We start from the raw sequence: 20,803 nt of genomic DNA, 5'->3' as shown, positions 1-20,803 counted from the left end.
GGACTTTTCTACTAGCCAGTAGTACAGATTTGGAATCATCAAATATATCATTTTGTTAAAAACAATTACATTTTTATTGTCAAACTGAGGAAGAGGTGAATGATATATGTTAGTATTTGATAATAAAATAAAATGTATCATGATAAAATATGTTTGCTGCAGTCATGTGTAAATAGAGTAAAATATTCTTTGATTGATATTAATAATCTTTGTTGTGCATGTGCATCACTTTTTGATGACAAATGTCAATTCTTAAATTTCAGTTATACAACAAACAGAATCTAGCACACCAGTTATGTTTTCATATACATGTCCAATCTGTCCAGTCCAATATTTGTAAGGCTCTTTTTTTGTGTGGTAATGTGACCAAAATATGTTTTTAAAAATTACTTTATGCCTCTTCTTTAAGCAGTAATGAAAAAAATAAAAACACTTTCACTCAAAAACATATATTTTTAACTTGCCTCTGTTATATCTGTCCTTTCCTAAACAATTGATGAATTTATATTATCTATTATCTTTCTTGATTTTTTTGTCTTTTTTACTTGCCTCTTTGATGAATTTTGTTATTTGTTCATTAGTTTTATTCACAAAAAAAAACATCTGATTAAATTTGTAGATATATATAATAACAACTGTAAGAATTGCTTTAAAAAAATTTTTTTATAATTAAGTCACATCTTTCTATAGTACCTGTTTTAAAATGGGGTGGCATCATTTTTGAAAACAAAAAAGTGGTTTTATTTCTATTTCTTCATCATACTCTTTTTGTCATTTCTCTCTGGTTTCAGTAATACAACATAACATTTAGGAGCAAATATACACATTAAAAGACCAAAGGCGGAAGCTAGAATAGCAAAGACATGGACAGCAACCATATACTTTCCGCTTGAGCTCACATACACTGGGATGAAGGTTATCCACACAGCAAAAAATATGAGCATGCTGAATGTGATGAATTTAGCCTCATTAAAGTTGTCTGGCAATTTTCTGGCCAAAAATGCCAAGAAGAAACACAAGGAAGATAGGAAGCCAATATATCCGAGAACACACCAAAATCCAACTTCAGATCCAACAGAACATTCAACAATTATAGTTGCACTAAGGAACTTGCTGTTATATGAAGCAATAGGGGGCTTAGTTGTTAACCATATGATGCAAATAATTGCTTGCAGAAATGTGCACAGGATAACACTTGATCTTTGTTTAACAGGTCCAAACCACTTCATGACATTGTTGCCCGGGATGGTGGCCCTGAAAGCCATTAAAACGACTACAGTTTTTGCCAAGATGCATGAAATACAGAGCGTAAAGCTGATTCCAAAAGCTGGATAGCGAATTTGGCACAGCCAATCAGTGGGCTTTCCTAAAAATGTGAGGCCAATCAAAAAACAAGCACAGAGGAACAAGAGGAGAAGGAAACTTAACTCTATATTGTTTCCTCGTATGACTGGAGTCTTCCTATACATTACAAACACACAGAGTACTGCTAATGCTGCACAGGCCCCAAATGCTGAAAATGCCCAAAGAATTATTCCCAAGGGCTCCTGAAAGGACAAAAACTCTAATGTTTTGGGGATGCACTGGTCTTGGGCTTGGTTAGGCCATGTTTCCTTGGAACATGTCAGGCAATCATTTGAGTCTGTGGAAACATTGGAGAAAATGGGACCATAAAATAGCAATTTTCCTTTCTTCTCAGAATGCCATTAAGAGAGAAGCTGTCAGGAAATTCACACCTGTCTGATTACTGATCTCTCCTTCAGCACATGATATACAGTCAAAGCAGCAGACTGGCTTTCCTTTTTGCCTGGCTTTCCTAGAGCCTGGCAGACAGCTTTTACTGCACAATGATTCTGGTGCCTAATGATCACATGGGAACAAGCAGTAGAAAAACACTACACTGTGAAACTTATGAAAGCGCATATAACTTTTTATTAGATAAATATTTTGTGTTTGTAAATGAATGAAATGACCAATGGCGCAAATGTTGTAAATCTACAAAAAAGTGTATATACCAGAACATGATTTAGGCATAAAATGTTGCATTCAAGTTGCATTCACATTACCATTTAATATTATTAAATATTATAGTTCTCTTTAGTTCCACCATGAATGTTAGGTAAAGATTAAGGAAAAGCAAAAACAGCCAGCAATATCTGGTGATTCGTGGGATAGCACACACCTTCTCCCCTCTGTGCCACATAATTATTGACTCATCTATCACTAGGTCTCTGTCATCTTTGAAGGAAGCATCATAGATTCCCACCCTGACAAGCTGAAGGGAGCCATTAGATTCTCTTTGCCAGTTCATCAGATCATAGGATGCAATAGGATCCCCATTCATATCAAACCGGACCTCTTCTCCGAGTGTTGTGAAGTTGGTTTGTTTCATATAGTACAAAAGCTTAGGTGAATTTTGGGAGAAAATCAAAGCAAAATAATTGAATAATTTTATACTATCTGATAATTAATGAACAAAACTGGCAGAGAATGTAAAAAAATTGACGTAATACACACCTGCCATGGCGAAATTTGATACAGACTCCCACATGTCCCATTCTGAAATGGGCCTTTTCCTGGGATGCATGTGCTCATGTCATGCAGTGCATGTGCTATGAGATACACAGCTTTGTAAACATTGTAGGAGACTCTGAGTTGTGACACATCAGAATAAAGAGTATACACATTATCTAGAGTTTCACTACCATTGCAGGCTGGCCAGTTGTGAGATGCTTCTTCATGTACATGAGTGTTTAGGGACCCATTTAGTCTGCAATGGAAAGTCTCTTCCCAAAATTCTGTAAAAAAATGGGAGGTCTGAGCAACAGAACTACTTACTAATCTGAGATAACTGCCAAGATGTGGGATATCAGCTCTCCGTATGGCAAAGCCCAGTGTTCCCTTTAACAGATCACCAAAATCATCCCAGAGGACTTTTGATGTGGCCCATGCCTCACTGGCGATCCACTGCAGATGTGTGACATTTTGCCGTCTGCACTCTTTTAGAACACCATAGAGATAAGAGTCCACAGAGAAATTTAGTATGACTCTAGCAGAAGATGATTTTAAAATTTTCACAAGTTCCTCAACTGTATTTTGAGTAAGTGCAACAGGATAAATGTGAACATAGGCAGGACAAATATAAAATTTTTCAGACTCTTTCAAAAAGAGCTGGATGGCAAATCGAGCATAGTCTGTATCCACACCGATAACCCCAATCCATGTCCACTTAAAATAATTCACAAGTTTTACTAAAGCTTTAATCTGAAATAGATCACTTGGCATTGTGCGCATGAATGCTGGAAACTCCCTTTTGTTACTGAGACAAGAGCAGGATGCAAAGTAGCTCACCTGGAAAATTAAAAGCACATATTTGAGATTAGTAGTGCAATATAGATAATTAAAAGTCATACCATGTACCAGACATAAATCTATTTTTAATAATATTAACACTTCCTTATGTAACACATTCTGTGTGGGCGGAAATGGAACATGAGCACAAATATGCTGTTGTTTGTTAGTTTATATTTGACCAGAAGTTATGTTGATAATAATCAGAATATGAATAAAGATCACAATATGCATTAATAAGGTGAAGGTAATGTATCTATTAAAATATTAAAGATAATATTTAAGCTTTTAATTTACTAAGGGTATTTGAAAGGTGCCTAGAGTTCTCAGAACAGCCATGGACACGCCTGATGACGCCTCTCCCACGATTACAGGACTCGGCTGCTTTTGTATGTCTTCACAGCTCTGTCCACTGCCCTTCTCTGGCTGTCCATTGACCAGAAGAAGAGACCTCTTCACTGACACTGGTATATCATCACCGCTGTCCCTGATGTGGTAGCCCAGAGACAGGTTTGGTAAAAGATCTTGACGTTGGTTTATTTCTCTCACAGCAAAGATCATTGTTTGCATCCACCTCAGAGCTCGAGGGGTAAAGCTGTACAAACATTGCACATTTGTGGTAAATGCATTAACAAAACAAAAAGCTGCTTTATATAACTATACATATATCAAAAGATAAAACCATCACGTACAATTTATATTGAATTAACTTGGGTTTGGTAGTAAAAGAAAAAAACTGTGGTATTGTGCTGGAATGCAAAGGAAAAATCCCTCCCAAAACTAAATCTCCACCCTGGTAAAAGCTGTAAGTATCATCATCTCCTTGATAGATACACTTATATTTGTTGTTAGATTGACATTGCACCCCAATATACAGTAGAAGACACAATGTAAGGAGAGTTGCATAAATTTGTGCCATTGCTGATACTGAGCAATGGTTCTAATGGCTACAACCTGTGACACACGCATATATATACTGTAAGTGCAGATCAAGGGATGGCCTTAACTTAACATTGAATCCCATAAACCAATAGCATTCAGAACTCATGCAGTCAATTATTTATGTGACAAGCTTATTATGGTAATGCACACCTTATTCACAATCAGTCATGAGACCACCATTAAAATACTTGCAGTTCAAGCTATTTCAAAAATTAAGCCTGTATTTGTATAATTGTGAAAAATTCTAAAAATTGTATAAAATTCATCCAAAATGATTCTTACCCTAATGTCATAATTACATTGTCACCATAGAATTATAAGGTTCTATCTGACATTTTTGTTCATATATTCTCATTAAATGAAAACTTATTTACATTATGTAATGTTTCTGTGTAAGTTTTTTACATTTTAAGACTTTTTATTTAAAACACCAAAAAAGATTTTAGCTACAAAGTCGAACTCTTAACTTGGGTCTATAAGGTTCTTTCTGTTAGTCAATCAGCATTTAGAATGCACGCACAAGGACCAATCAGGATCGTTGTCATTCCGCCGGACTGCTGTGTTGACAGCGGAAAAGACCAGAAAGAAAGAAAATAATAAAATTTTATTTGATAAAACTTAATTTAAATAATTCAATAAATCATATAAAGCATATAATTAAATAAACATTACCATATTAATTACATAAAATTAGCATCTGCACTGGACAAAATATTTAGCACAGCCTTGTATGCTTAATTTGAACAAGAAAAAAAATATTCACCCTAAAACTTTAAATAAGTGTTATATAAAGCTAATATTTTACTTTCTCAAACATCAACATATTGTTACAACACCAATTCTTTTTTTTAATCAGTTAATAAGCAGACTGATTGTATTTGTCGAAAAGTAATGCTTCAATTAATGATCTGCCAGGTAGAACCTTATAATTCCAAGCGGAAAATGACTTTTTTGAATTAGAAGGTTCTATCTGCATTTGCCATGTTTTTTTGTTTTGTTTCGTTGTTTACACAAATTTTCAAATTTATGAGAACTTTGATAATTTACACTACTGGTCAAAAGTCGTTGGAGTTTTTTTCATGTTTTTTTTTTTTTTTTTTTAAAGAAAATTTTTCTGCTCATCAAGGCGGCATTCATTACATGTAAAATAATTGTTAAATATTTATTACATTTTGAAATAACTGCATAATTATTGTATGTAATTTTTAATGAAATTATTACTCCAGTCATTGTTGCTTGCATTACTAATACAATTATTAATAAAAATATTAATAATAACAATAATAATAACACATGTTAGAGTGATTTCTGAAGGATCGTGACTCTGAAGACTAGAGTTATGAAGCTGAAAATTCAACTTTAAAATCACTGGAATAAATTATTTAATTATAACTATTTAATTACTACTTTTGAACTACATTTATTATTTTATAGTATAATAACATTTCACAATTTTACAATTCGTTCGGTGTTTTTAATTAAATAAATGCAGCCTTGGTGAGCAGGATAAGCTTATTTTAAAACATTTAAAAATTCAACTGACACCAAACCTTTGACCGGTGGTGTACATTTAAAGTATATTTAGGGTCTCTGTCATGTTATTGTATGAAAGAGAACTGTTACACACATATTCTTTGCTAAACGGAATGCAAAATGAAGACAGAGCCTTTTAATTTCAAGGTGACGAAATACTGTACATTGTGTATGACATTAGGGTAATAATTTTAATACTATAATCTACACTCGTCCACAATGGTTCTTGAGGTTTGAGTCTCCACTGTAGGGGAAGTGGACAGGTATACCCTTGATATCTGCAGTACTTGTTAAAAAGATTGCCATGCATGAATGGGTATAATTCTAAATTGAAATATGAGAATGCTTTGGTTTAAATTTTTTTATTTTTTTAACCGGGGAAATCCAGGACCTACTTACTGAATCTGAATGCATTGAAAACAAATATATGGTTAATGACTTTAGGAACAATGAGTCTACATGTAGAGATACATCCAAAATGGGCCAAAAAAGAAATTAAAGAAGAGAAAAAAGAAAAGAAATTGTGCAAATTTCAAATCCTGGTTCTGTGAAGAGTCAGAACTCCATTAACCAAACTGTGAAATGGTCCTATAAATGGATTGGGGAGCCATTACTGAACCCTCTTTCTCTGTATACCAGGCAGGTATTGCAACTGAGTGTTTCAATAATAAATGATAGCTACCACCCTTGCACAGAGAGTTCCAGCTTCTTTAATATAAGTGACTGTTTAGTGTTCCAAGCCGTGAAACATTTTATTAGAAACTGTTTTGTACCAGTAGCAATTAATCATATGATCTCAATGAGTTTAAGTAGTTGAATTTTTTTTATTAAGTTGTTGTCATTTGTTATGCCATTGGGCTCTATTTTAACGATTAAGGGTGTGTCCGAATCCACTTTTGCTTTTTTAGGGATGGAAAAATACACTTTGTGCCATGGCGTATGGTCTAACAGGGCTGTGCTTATTTTCCTAATGAGTTATGGGTGTGTTTTGAGCATAACAGACGAGTTTTCGCTGAGGCCAGCTTCCAGCCTCCGCCGCTGAGACTGCAGCTCTGCACAAGACGTTTGGTCAGCGGAGAAATTAAAATGGTCGTGCCCAACTGAGTCTGGTTTCTTTCAAGGTTTTTTTTTCTTAATTTTCACCAATTGGTGAAGTTTTTTTTCCCTCTCCGCTGTCGCCACTGGCTTGCATGGTTTGGGATCTGTAGAGCTGCGCATGGTTGGATTTGCTCTTCAGTGTTTGGACTCAAACTGTGGTTTTTGAACCACAATGGACTGAGCTAAACTGAACTGAACTTAAACACTACAAACTGAACTACACTGTTCCAATTTACTATGACCTTTAATGTGAAGCTGCTTTGACACAATCTACATTGTAAAAGTGCTATACAAATAAAGGTGAATTTAATTTAATTTACATGTATTCAACCAATGAGTTTCCATGTATTATAAGTTTGATTGCTTGTTGCCAAAGTGCAATTAAGACTGTATATTCAGCTTTCTGTGCGTCATTATTAACTCATTCCTGAAAACATTCAATTAAGTGACACCGCCACCTATTGTTAAAAAGTGATAAACCAATAAATCACTAGTATAGTGATTTAATTTATATAGGAATAAAAACATGTCTTCAGTAATGTATTGTTGCAGTTGGTCTGATACTCCCTGCTGGCTGATTTTAAAATTCAATGATTATTATCTCAGCAGATAATTTATTTTCAATTAGAAACCTCAAAGGCTAGCTTTTGATTTCCCCATGACATGTTTTCTAGTATTTCTCTCTGGTTTAGTTAGAATAATGAAACATTTTGGTGCAAATATACATAACAATAATCCAAAGGCAGATGACAAGATGGCAAAAATCTCCACCGCAACAGTGTACTTGCCAGGTGAACTAATATATGCAGGTATAAATGTTACCCAAACAGCACAAAATATGAGCATACTGAATGAGATGAATTTGGCCTCATTAAAATTATCAGGAAGTTTTCTTCCTAAAAATGCTAAAATCAAACAGATTGTTGACAGAAGGCCAACATATCCTAAAGCTGCATAAAATCCAGCATTCGAGCCTGTGTTACACTCTAAAATTATTTTTTTATGGTCATACTTGAGGGCCTTGTCAGGAAATGGTGGCTTTATTAGAAGCCATAAAGCACAGATCACTATTTGAATTACAGTGCATGAGAACACAATGGCTCTTTGTTTTACTGGCCCAAACTTACCAGACAATTTATTTCCTGGTAACGTGGCTCTGAAAGCTGTGACAACTACTATGGTTTTCCCCAAAACACAAGAAATGCAGAGGGCAAAAGTAAGCCCAAAAGCTGTATGACGTAGCATACATGACCAATGTGTCGGCTCACCAATGAATGTTAGAGGACAAAGGAAACAAAAGAACAGTGAAGCAAGTAATAGTGAGCTCAGCTCTGAGTTGTTAGCTTTCACTATAGGTGTTTCTCTATAGCATAAGAAGACAATCATAGTTGCAACAGTAAGACTGGCTCCAAATAGCGATAGAGCAGTCAGAATGATTCCCATTGTTTCTGTATACAACAGAAACTCAGTTTTTTTCACAAGACACTTGTCCCGTCTCTCATTTGACCAGTATTCTTCAGGACAAAGAGTGCAGTCTGCTGCTCCTATAAAAGAATTACAAAACCAATTTAAAAATATATATATATATATATATTTAGCTATCTTTAAAATGTGTATAAATCATACAGGTGAATTGGATAACAGTACCAGTTGTATTAGATATTGAACCATCAGCACATGGGACGCAGTCAAAGCAGCAAACAGGCCGACCTTTTATTTGTGCTTTCCTTGTGCCTTTTGGGCAGGTGTCTGAGCACACTGCTTTGGGTATCTGTCAAGTGATCATGCATTAGGCAATTTATGATACATTAAAATGAATAAAGATGTTTAATTGGTGAGGTACCAAATTTCCTGTGTTCCAGTGGACGTAATCGTCTTTAATTGCAAGTTTATATGTTCCATCTGTAGATTTGCTAAAGTAGCCCACAGTCACATGTTGCACCTCTCCTTGATTTAGCTGCCAGTTTATGAGCTCATATGATGCAGGTGGGTCTCCATTCTCATCAAAGAACACATTTTCTCCATATTCATCTATAAAATTCACTCTTTCTAACTGATCGCTGACCTAGGAATGAAGTATAATTGAATGGTAAACTTTTGAATTATGCTAAAAAAATGAATGAATCAACTTGCTCACCAGTTTAGGTGTTATCTGCGATATATTTAGGCACATTTTCAAAAGATTGTTACCCTTTTGGCAATAAAGCACTTTGTGAATTGCATGTGCAACTGCATACACAGCTTGATACACATTATATGTCACTCTTACTTGTGTTACATCGAAAAATTTGTCTGTGAAGGTTAGTTTTTCTTGTCCTGTGCACATTTGGCCATTAAGAGTAGTATTTGCAGATGGCTCACAGTTCAGACATGGTTTACAGCCAACAACTGTTTCCCAGAAGTCACTGATGAAAGCCGATTGTGTAGGAGAGTAGGGACTGATGTTTTCCAGGTAAGGTCTTAGTTTTAACATAGCCATCTTTCGTACCACAAATCCTACAGTGCCTCCAAATGACTTGAACATTTCAGGGGTAGATGGTCTTGCTGCTGTTACCCAGGCTTCACTTGCAATCCACTGGATTCCTGTGATTTTCCGGTTCACAACTTCTTTCATTAGAGGATAGAGATCTCCCTCTGGCACAAATGCCAGTATGACTTTTACTGTCGATTCTTTGATCATTTCTACCACTTCAGTGATTTTACTTTGGGGATATGTTCTTAATATTGTGCCAACAAATGCAATGCAAACTCCCATTTTTTCCACTTCCTTTGTGAAAGCTGAAATCCCGTTTCTCCCATAATCATTGTCAGACTGCAAAGCTCCAATCCAAGTCCATCCAAACCGTTTTACCAGAGAGGCCAAGGCTTTTGCTTGGTAGTAGTCACTTGGAATTGTTCGGAAAAATGATGGATATTTTTTTCTATTACTGAGACACGCACATGTTGAAAAATAACTTACCTAAAAGTTATTGCAGAGGAAGCATAAATGATGAAATGAACTGATTTCATTTCATTTTCAGGAACACCAATGCAATTATGCTGCGAGAATGATTGACATTACCATCGGCACTCTAAATGGTCCAAGCGTTCCAGCAACAGCTAAAGACTGTGAAGATCCTGATTCAGCAACAAGAGCTGTAAGTGGAAGGTGACACTGAGATGTAAATTCCTGCTCCTTCCGCTCACTCACCAGTGAGAATACTGCTCGTAAAACATTCGTGGGCGAAGCACAAGAATCCATTATTTTATAGCCCAAAGAAATGTTTGGAAGCAACTCCTCATTTTTATTTATTTCTTCCACTGCAAACATCATTGACTGAATCCAACGAAATGCTCGTAGGTCAAATCTGTGCAGTAAACATGAGAACAATAATGCTTTTAACAGTGCCAATGATTCCAGGTTTGAGTGAATTCACAACTTACCCCGTACACTTAATCCTTTGCATGTTTCTCTCAAAAGAGGCAATTGTATTTTCTTGTTTATTAAAAATGGGGAAAATTCCTCCAATCATAATGTCCCCTACTTTAAAAATGTTAGGCATTTCAAATGTTCTAAGTAGCTGGCATGTTGAGCTTGTTTGTACATAGAGCAGAGAGCAAAATAACAAAAAGTTTTTCATGACTGAGAAATGGCTCAAAAATATCTCTGTTATATGCAGTACCCTCGTGCATTGTGAATTTCTGCCCATTATTAAAGAAGGGTTTCCCTAGTGAATTGGTCGAGTAATAGGGCACATAATTATCATTCTCTACATGAATGACTACTGTGAACATGCAACAATGAAGTACTTTATAATTGTGTGGTTTCTTTGCATAGTTTTTTTGTTGCATCTACATACAGTATTCCTTTAAACAGTCAACTGACCTTTTGTAAAAGGTTGCCCAGTGAGGTGTTTGGAACACAGTTTCACTAACTGAAAAGCAGTTAAAAAAAAAAAAGAAAAGTTTATGGTGTACCTGTTAAAGGGTTAAAATTATATTGTATCAGTACTTGTAAATTTTTCAGCTGAATGTAGGTGTTCTGTATATACAAACTTTTTGATGTCATTTTATAACCAACATATTTGGTACAAAATAATAGAGTTTGTTTATTAGGTGCCATCTATTTCTGTACAAATATCCATCCAACCATCCATCCATCAAAGTAATTTAGTTTGTTGCAAGTTAGTTGTTTAGTTTTACTGCCTGCTTTGTGACGTTATCAAAATGTCCTGGCCCACTACACTATGATTTCTATGTAATTTTATCTTGTCAATTTCACTACAAACACACTACAGTTCAATTTCAGTTTGGTATCATTTATCAGTGATTGATATGCGTGAAAAAGTGATGTAGGGGAAAATTACAGTTTAAACCCAAAAATGACAAATCTGTCAGATGAAGAAGAGCTGAAGTCAGAGATTCAATAAAAAGAATGTTTACTGATAATAGTTTGCAGTTTTCGTTGAAGCCAGCTAACTGCATCATACATATAGGTGTTTGAACCTGATTGGTTGAAACAAAGTTAGACGTAGAAAAGTTCCATGGTCATGTGTACAATATCTCAATATCACAAGCATACAGATGTCAGCCAGCCACTTCCAAGCTGACCCCACACCTGTGAAATAATCCAGAAATGAAAACACACACACACAAAGTACAATCTATTTCTATGCACCGATACCACTTTTTTATAACCCAATATGAGTACAAGTATTTTAATTTGTGTACTCGCCGATACCGAGTACCGATACTTCATATATTTGGTTTTAATGAAGTTTATTTTTTATTTTTATTTTTGTTTTTTGCCTGTAGCAAGGATGAACACAAAAATCTTTTAACTGAAGGCTGTTCCAAGCCAAAAATATACACACATCATTGATAACCCTGCAAAACCAGACCTTATCTATTAATGATTAAGCAAGGACATTTAAAGGACTAGTTATCCCCATCATATTTATGAGTCCTGCCATTAATCCGCTGGTCAGGTAATCAAAATTTCGGCTACTTGATGCTTAACTATGGGTGGTAGCGGGTAGATAAGATTAATAGCCATAAATACGCAACGCATACTCTTATTTTTAAAATCACACGACCATCATCTCACCATGTTTAATAATAAATAATCTTATTTTTTATTAAAACAAAAGTGATTTAGCACTGACAAGCCAACTGCAAAGAAACAAAGCAACCATCGCGGCAACCGCAGTAATCACTTTTTACCAAGTTCAGCTCCTCTTTTTCGCACTTGATTATTATGCGTTTAAAGAGCCCCTATTTTACATGAAATAGGGTCATATTTTGATTGTAAGGGTCTCCAACAACAGTCTAATATGCATGCAAGGTCAAAAAACACTTTCATGGTCTTATAATCTGCATTTATTTATACCTAATTACCCCAGCGACTCCCATATGAATCATATAGTGATTCCTTTGTTCCCAAACCCCTCCTCAGCGAGAAGCTAATCTGCGCTGATTGGACCGATGACAGCCTGCTGCGATTGGTCGACACTGACAGCCTTCAGCGCAAGACAGAGTGAAATGCCCAGCTGCTAATCAACAATATAAAAGTAGTCACAGTGCATACACGCTTCATAGTGTAAGGCGTGGATTTTGGCTGCCAGTGGGTAAATATAAATACAGATGATGGACTAGAAAATACAGACGAGTAACTATTTTATTGAGCAAAAACTCCAAGAACTGGCGAGGAGATCTCCTAGCTTGTCACACTCTACCTGCTCTTTTCACACACACACACACACACACACACACACACACACACACTGCCCTCCTCCACAGAGGACACAACATACACGCCTAAACCGCCAGTTCAGCTTGCTGGGTACAATTTAGACACCTCACCTCGAACCTGAGCTGAACTATTTTGAAACTTGACCGTTGCATGCGTGTAGGAACAGCTGACGATCCCTAAACAAAGTGGCACGCGTCGCGTTTTCAACGTGGCTTTTAACGCGATATGAGAATATAAAGAGTTAACTTGATACAGTACACGCGGTTACAGAGATGTATAGTAACGAAGTAGAACTACTTCACTACTGTACTTAAGTACTAAAAGGCAGTATCTGTACTTTACTGGAGTATTGTTTTTTTCTCCTACTTCCACTTTTACTTAAGTACATATTTTCGATGAGTTTAATACTTTTACTGCGATAGATTTTTTATGAGCTGCATCGTTACTCGTTACTAGAGGTGTCAAAATGGTCGATATCGGTTCAGTAATAGATCATAACGGGTTATTACGTACTGACCTCATTTATCTCCTATGTGCGGTGTCGCAATACTATGGCGAAGGACGGAGGCGCGAGGGCGAGTGAAGGCGGCACAGCACACGAGCCGCTATTTCACTACTACAGAGAAATGTTGTGAGACTTAACTGTTCATCTCCTCTTGGTTGTTAAAGCGATACTTGTGGATCCAGACCTGGGCGTGTATGAGGTGCAAGTTTTCTCCACTGTGTCTATTATAGATTACCTGTGATAACCGCGTATTATACATACATAGACTGTAACCGCGGCTGTTCTTCCCGCCATCAGTGAACAACGCTTTCATTTCTAAAGCCGATAGCAGCCCTTTCTGTTGAGAAGGTGAAGACAATAATCAATCAAAGGGGTGTAAGACCTCGCCTGTCAGCGTTTAAAAAGCAGGCGGGAGAATATTTACATTAGTTTATTTGCTATAAATGCTCATGCTGTCTTCTGTGCATGAGTTTTGTTTGATACATTCAGAAAGAGTGTTTTCTTTGAGCGGGTCAAATTAAGGGTACAGTTCATATATATTACTGCTGTATTAAAGGACACAATTTTATTACAAGTAACCATTTAACTGTCACACCAAGAAAAAACCAATAGAATTTTTTTATTTATTGCATTTCTTAACTCCTAATGTCGCTAGTTAACACAATCAATACATTTTCCCCCAACACATCCCATAATTTCTAAAATATCAGCATCTACCAAATGGTTGAGATGTTGGTTTATGGTAAAAGTACCAGAATGAATAAATATACTATAAAAATATGAAGTTTAAGACCAATTTAATTAAAACATAATCAAAATGAAACATTTTTGAATACTAAATCATAGCCATAAGCCATAAAATATTTCAGATTTTAAAGCTGTTATAATCTGTCAGATCTCTGGTTCAAGCGTGAGAGAAAAACAGTATTGTAAGTCATGTTTCTTTTCTTTCTGCTTAATGACGTGCCCCCAAAAAAGAGATTTAAAATAAACAAAACAATATGTCTTTTGACTGCATTCTTTAATAACTACATTACACAATACTTGTACTTTTACTTTCAGTACTTGAGTAGTAAATTTTGAAATAAACTACTTGCAATACTTAAGTACAAAAAATGTTGAATACTTTAGTACTTCCACTTAAGTATGGTGCTTAAAGAGCACTTTTACTTCTACTCAAGTCACTTTTTGATAGAGTACTTGTACTTTTACTTAAGTCTGGGTCTCTAGTACTTTATACATCTCTGCGCGGTTACAAGTAACAAAACACAACTAAATACATAATTTGCAAGCTAGAGTAAACGAGGCAACAATTTTAATCGCACGTACTTACACTTGTGAAATGGAGGAAAAAACTGATCCATGATGCACTGATCCATGTTCTGACAGCCTTTACTGATCCTTCCTTTAACAAACGGCCGATGAAGTCTTCTTTGTAAGCATGTACTTTCCAGAAGCACTCGAACTGCTCAAGACTGGGCTATAATGCTAAGGTTTCATCTTTAGGTAGACTGTCAATAATATCCATCTGCACAGCGTGACTTCATTCGACCGGTGTCTGTGTGTGTGGCTTTTTTTGTGTTAGTGGGCGGGGCCGCAGGTTTCAAATGTCCTGGGTTTGCGCACGCAACTACTTGTGTTTCGTAGTCGCGTCATCACGAAACACCTAATGACTGGTTATCAAGACGACTCGTTTGAAGCACTATGAGTTGACTCTTTTATAGATGACTCAATAGTTTTAAACACTGTACAACTTACAGATTTAAGCCTTAGCTGGATATTTCACTTCACTTAGAGCTGTGTTACACACTAAATGGAAGGGCATTTTCAAAAACCCATAATATGGGCACTTTAATGTTAAAAAATCAATAATGAATAGGCCTACAAGAGTGTGTCCTGTGTGTATCCAGATGCCACACAAGTCAAGTCGCAAAACATGAGGCTGGTACCAGCTGACAGTTAGAATAGCTAAAGCCTTTGTGAAATCTGTCAAAATACAGGACTGAAATTAACAGGCATAAATGTCTTTGAGCCAAAAAGTCTATCTGTAGGATATCTGTAAAAACGCAATCAGAGCCAATGTTATGTAGAAGTTGTGTTGCCTAATAATTATATTAATTCTAATAAAATGAAAACCAAAATAAACAATTCATTGCAATTTTCTTTGATAAAAAAAAGTTTGTATTAATGTGTTTTAATATTAATAAAAATATGCTTAGCCTATTAAGCTGAACGGTTATATACGCCACCAATAGGCAAGCCAATCAAAAACATTATTTTACTGTGTACTGGGTTATAATGTATATTTTACAATAAAAAATGTAGCATGTCTCGCTGTCATTTTAAACATGCAATTCATAATACACCAGAGGGCCTATAGTCTATGCAGTGTGTAAACTTAAAGGGCAGTGTTGGTCAATAGTCTTACTGCACACCACGTTATTGAACTCCAATATCTCTGAGGGATATTATGTTACCCGATAGCCTATATTAACTTAAGAGATTTTAAAAATAAAATGCATTTTAAAAAAGGAACAACACGCAACAAATAAAACTGACCCCGTGGAGTTCATCTTGCCAGTGTATGCTGTGTGGTATGTGTTTGTGTGGTGTGTGAGAGAGAGAGAGAGAGAGAGAGAGGAGAGAAAGAGAGAGCGCACGAAAGAGCTCAAAGCCGGCATATAACCAAAAGCAAGATCATATTTTTATAAATATTCCAATAACAATACTTATTGAAATATTTATACATTTACATGAACTGTTTGAGATTGTATGATCTGTATAGGCTGTCTGATCTTTACAGAAGCTTTAAACTGCACGTGCGCGGTGACCGCAGATGTTCAGCTCTTACTAGAAGCTTTTATTTAGCCCGTAGTCCTTATTTTTATTTATTTTTTTACATATTGTTCCATTACTTAAAATTTCCTTTATTTTTTTTATAGTTAATAAATAAAATGAGTGCTAGCTTGTTTAGCTGTGATCATTAGACAAGGATCATATTTCATATACGGTTTATTCTTCAGTAGCCTAAAGATTTGTTAATAATGTGTTTTATAAACAGATTGTTTATAAGGACTAAGCTATTAATATATAACACATTAGGCTAATTAATACATTAAGACATTGAAATCAGGTAGGACAAAAAAATCACATCCATGTAGTGAATGTGTTAAATGGTAGTGGTGCGTGGTATCAGCCTTTCATGTCCGATACGAGTATGAGTATTTTAACCAAGTATCGACCCGATACTGGTATCGGTGCATCCCTATTTCTTACCTAAGGTTGAGTGCACTCTCAGCAGTCAAAACAGGTTAAAAACCAGTACAATCTACATCCAAACCAGCAACTTATATACAAACTTTTAACTTTAAAAGATTTAACAAATAAAATGGCAAATAACTCAGGAAACAGTTGTTTCATAATTCTTCAAGAGTCCAGGTCCACTCGAGGTCTCCATGACCTCTAACCTGGCTGGGTAGATCCTGAGGAAACAAATCATTTGGCATACAGAGAAGCATCCACACCATCAGTGTTAAATAAACCTATTACAAATCTTAAATGTGTTTGTCTACATAACTGCTGAAACATGTACTGTTTTTTTTTTTAATTATTGTATTTATTTATGTTTTCATTTTATTTATTTACTTTGACCCATGTGTGTAAACTTGATGTAATAATACAACACATAAGAAAAAAATCATTAATTTGTGATAAATTTAAAAAATATATTCTGAATATTCATGGATAATATAATTTATAGATCGGTGAATATATCAAGCTTTCAAAAGATAAAACCAAAAAAAAAAAAAAAATGCAAGGAAATAACAGAGCATAAAATAAATACTGACAACAAATTTGTTTATCCTCGTTCTATTGACAACAACATCCAATCAAAAACGTGATACATGCAAAAGTGAGGGGAAAAAACTTTCTATTTTGAATGCCAAGTCTTTATTACAATGTGAAAATATACTGTATTTATAATAATGATCATGATAACCATAGTAATAATATTAATGAAAAAATTAAGTAACTAATAATAGATACCAATAACTCAAATAGGAAAAAAATCACCTCATTGTAAAAAAAGACTTTCTTTATAAGTGATATAATTAAATATTATACTTTTTTATCTCTGGGTTATTTGCTTGATGAATTAGAGTGGTTGTGGTCTGATATAGTATCAACCTAATAAAAATGTGTTAAATATAAAATCTGTTGTTACATTTTAAATACATTTTTAATGGCCATATTATATTAGGACCCCAACAAAATGATTTTGTCAGTTAATTAATTTTCTTTTAACAAAGACTAAAAAGTTCACTAGAGGGCTAGTAATTTTTTCCTCAATTGAATGTACAAATCAAGTTTGTAAAATGCATAACCCTTTCCAACATGTGCAATTCAGAATTTCAATTTGGTATTGTCCTAAGTTCCATAATTTTAATTTAAGATAACATTGCTGTATGCATGAATGGTTTCTTGTATTTAGACACTTAACTTGAAACATTTACATTTCACAAATTAGAATTATTTGTATTATTTTTTTAATCTCTTTTAATGGAGAGGTGCTTGCAAGTGGCGAATGAAGTACATGCCGTTTTATATCTCCTTCGAGCTGATTATTTGCTGAGTTTTTGATTAACTCATCCATCAGAAATCTATTTCAACATTTGCAATCACTGCTTCTTCCTTAACTGCAGTCGAGTGCAGCAGTGTGTCCAAAGCCTTATTATTTTCTATACTGAATGCAAGCACATCAGGACAAAGATGACAACGCCATGAGTGATTTAGTTTCCTCAGCCACTTCCAGCACCATTCTCACAGCCATTGAGACTCAAGGCAACAATTAAAGTGGCTCATTGAGGACACCAAGTTGTCTAATAATTCCAACTATGATGCTTCTGATAAAGGTAAAAAAAAAATGTGAGGAGATTGAATAAAGTAAATGATCAAGTAAATGATCTGGTGGGCCATCACATCAGCTAAATCTGAAATTTGTGGGGATTAAAAAAAAGCAGAAAGGCGGCACAGTGTCTCAGTTATTCGCACTGTTGCCTCAGGGCAAGAAGGTCGCTGGTTCAAGTACTGGCTTGGCCAGTTGGCATTTCTGTGTGGAGTTTGCATGCTCTCGCATGGGCTTCCTCTGTGTATTCCGGTTTCCCCCACAGTCCAAAGACATGCGCTATAGGTGAATTGAATAAACTAAATTGGCTGTAGTGCTTTAGTGTGTGTGTGTGTGTGTGTGTGTGTGTGAGTGAATGAGTGTGTATGGGTGTCTCCCAGTACTGGGTTGTGGTTAAAAGGGCATCCACTGCGTAAAACATATGCTGGAATAGTTGGTGGTTCATTCCGCTGTGGCAACCCCTGATAATCAGGGACTAAGCCAAGGAAAAATGAATGAATGAATGAAAAAAAAAAAGCGGAGCAAGGTCATCCTATACAGAGTTTGTAACTAGACTGATTTCCACACAGTTCAGATGGATGCCATATCGAAGAAGCATGTCAATATGCGGTCTCCAGATCTAACAAATAACTTATTTATGATTCTTTGACAGAAATTTGTTTGTCTACATGCCTCTTTACAAAGAAACCACGTAAACTCCATATCTAGCATGACTTTTACTTAATGATCCTGATTTATTTTATTGTACAGCCACATTGTACTCATAAGGCAAATTTTTGAATTATTCATTAAAGTTTATCTTGATATTTTTTTCTGAGTTAAACGTAATTTGTAAACACCATTTCTGTCAACACTATAGGGGAGCTATTCAGACATTTATTTCCCTCTCTAACATCTGATTAAGTCCACCTGTTCTGCCTGTGTTTTATTTTTATGTTTTTTTATGTTTTTATTTTTATGTTTTTGCTCCAGTACCTTCCTGTGGTTTTCCCGGGTTAACTGTATTTCAGTTGTCTATTCCATTAAAAAAAAAAAAACATTATTGCTTATATTTAATGACAAAGGTTGATATATCCTTCTGTTGAGGGGGCAAATGTCAAATGTATATCTTGGAATGTTAGAGGTATGGAACACCAAATTAAAAGAAGCAAAATATATGCACATCTAAAGTCTCTCTCTCTCTGCTTTTTTTTTTTTTTTACATAAGACCTACATTAGACCAACTGAGCAGAGATGTCTTGGTGAAATTGGATTGCACAAGCCAGGAGGAAGATATAGATTAGTATGTGGTCACATAAATTAATTTCCAGTCGCATGTGTAAATATATACAAGGCAAAAGAAGATTGTTGAATTGTTTACAGATCCCAGCTCTACAAATGTAATAATCGTCAAAGATTTAATTGTTATCTTGTTGTTTATCTGGACTGCTCCTCCACACAGGTTCCTAACATTTTATGCTCTGTTAGTACTTTAAATAATGCATGTTTGTGTTTTAGCTTCCTCTTTTGTTTTTTTATATCTTGGGCATTTATATAATTTCTAAAAGTATGGCTCTGTTTTATTATTATTATTTATGTTTTTTTTTTTTTTTTTTTGATGTTATGCACAGTTGTTCTGACAAACCTAATCAAAGACAATGTGAGAAAAACATCATTTTAAATTTTAAATAAGTGCATTTGTTTCTATATACACTTGTATTTGCATTGTTTTGAGTGATAGTCTTGTTGTTCCAGCCATAATTGCATGTATGTTCAACACAGAGTAACAGGCCATAGTACATGGCAAGTCAAAAACTGTCAGAATGAAACAAGGGAAAAAACCTGTTACAGAGAGCACATCATATTCTAAGATAATCTTTTCCTGGTGACAGTTCAAGTTTAAGTAAAATGAATGAATCCAGATTAAAAACCAAACAACAAAAACAATTATCTGTGTTAAGGCAAGAACACTGAGTCTGTGTGGCAATGGTCCAAACCACTTATTAATTACGTCACTTCCTGGAAATGTAGCCTTAAAGGCCATTAAGATCACTATTGTTTTCCCCAGAACACATGAGATGCAGAGGACAAAAGTGATCCCAAATGCTGTGTGGTGAAGTTTGCAGGAACATCCAGTTGATTGTGCAGTTACAGTAAGTGGACTTAATGAGCACCATGACAGCTTGAAAAGCAGAAGAAATCTCTGATTTGAGTTCCTGAATCTCTGGGTAAAAACATATCTTTGAGTATAGCTCACAACTGCAGTCTGACTGATTATAAACAGAGAAGCAGTGATTAGCAGAACTCTCATAATCCACTGGTGAACCAGAACCTTGCAGAGTAAAGTGCAGATCTGCCATTGTAGTAAACTTATTTCTGCAAGTACAAAGGAAATGAAAAGACATTAAGGTGGTTTTAATGACGTGTCATAATATGAAGTTATACTATTTGTTGCAAATGTAATCCATGAGCAGTAAAAACTGTACATAAACCAAGGCAAAAAATATCTGAAGTCACCTTTAGGATTCCACATGTCTGTGCAGGTGTGCATATTTAATATGGAGGAGCTATTAGCCATTCGGTTTAACTCCCTCAGTTTCTCCAGTGAAACATTCCATATGAACTGCCAATGAAAATGAAACCATTTTGATTGAGAATTGCAATTATTTATAGAATCTAAAATCTTAAAACATTTGTTTGTATTCTGATGTTTTATATATGATATAACATATGATCAATTATTAAATATTTGTTTCTT

The 20,803-nt window shown here is 35.1% G+C and overlaps 2 protein-coding genes across 2 annotated transcripts; both read right to left on the bottom strand.

Moving 5' to 3' along the window:
- Nucleotides 1–746: 746 nt before the first annotated feature.
- LOC130245615 (extracellular calcium-sensing receptor) lies at nucleotides 747–4,270 on the bottom strand. Its single transcript, XM_056478368.1, has 6 exons — nucleotides 4,044–4,270; nucleotides 3,649–3,946; nucleotides 2,518–3,351; nucleotides 2,183–2,404; nucleotides 1,737–1,860; nucleotides 747–1,642 (listed from the first exon to the last, which is right to left on the bottom strand). The coding sequence occupies exons 1-6, from the start codon at nucleotides 4,268–4,270 to the stop codon at nucleotides 747–749; spliced, it is 2,601 nt and encodes an 866-aa protein (XP_056334343.1).
- Nucleotides 4,271–7,557: 3,287 nt separating this feature from the next.
- LOC130245621 (extracellular calcium-sensing receptor) lies at nucleotides 7,558–10,454 on the bottom strand. The gene is given in 7 exon segments (XM_056478373.1): nucleotides 7,558–8,468; nucleotides 8,572–8,695; nucleotides 8,768–8,989; nucleotides 9,054–9,076; nucleotides 9,115–9,883; nucleotides 9,986–10,271; nucleotides 10,348–10,454. Coding segments are annotated over 7 exon segments (2,424 nt in total). The 5' UTR covers nucleotides 10,437–10,454.
- Nucleotides 10,455–20,803: the final 10,349 nt, after the last annotated feature.

This window comes from Danio aesculapii, chromosome 18 (genome assembly GCF_903798145.1).
Source record: "Danio aesculapii chromosome 18, fDanAes4.1, whole genome shotgun sequence".
Classification (NCBI taxonomy): domain Eukaryota; kingdom Metazoa; phylum Chordata; class Actinopteri; order Cypriniformes; family Danionidae; genus Danio; species Danio aesculapii.
The sequence above is the reverse complement of the archived record's forward strand: the minus strand, read 5'-3'. Positions and strand labels throughout refer to the sequence as shown.

What these genes read in the sequence shown, in the direction of transcription:
- LOC130245615 (XM_056478368.1), bottom strand. Translation starts at nt 4,270, where the DNA reads ATGGCACAAATTTATGCAACTCTCCTTACATTGTGTCTTCTACTGTAT. An exon ending in ATCAAATTTCGCCATGGCAG is followed by an intron (nt 2,405 to 2,517) that starts GTGTGTATTACG and finishes AATTCACCTAAG; the next exon opens with CTTTTGTACTATATGAAACA. An exon ending in TGTGGCACAGAGGGGAGAAG is followed by an intron (nt 1,861 to 2,182) that starts GTGTGTGCTATC and finishes TGTGATCATTAG; the next exon opens with GCACCAGAATCATTGTGCAG.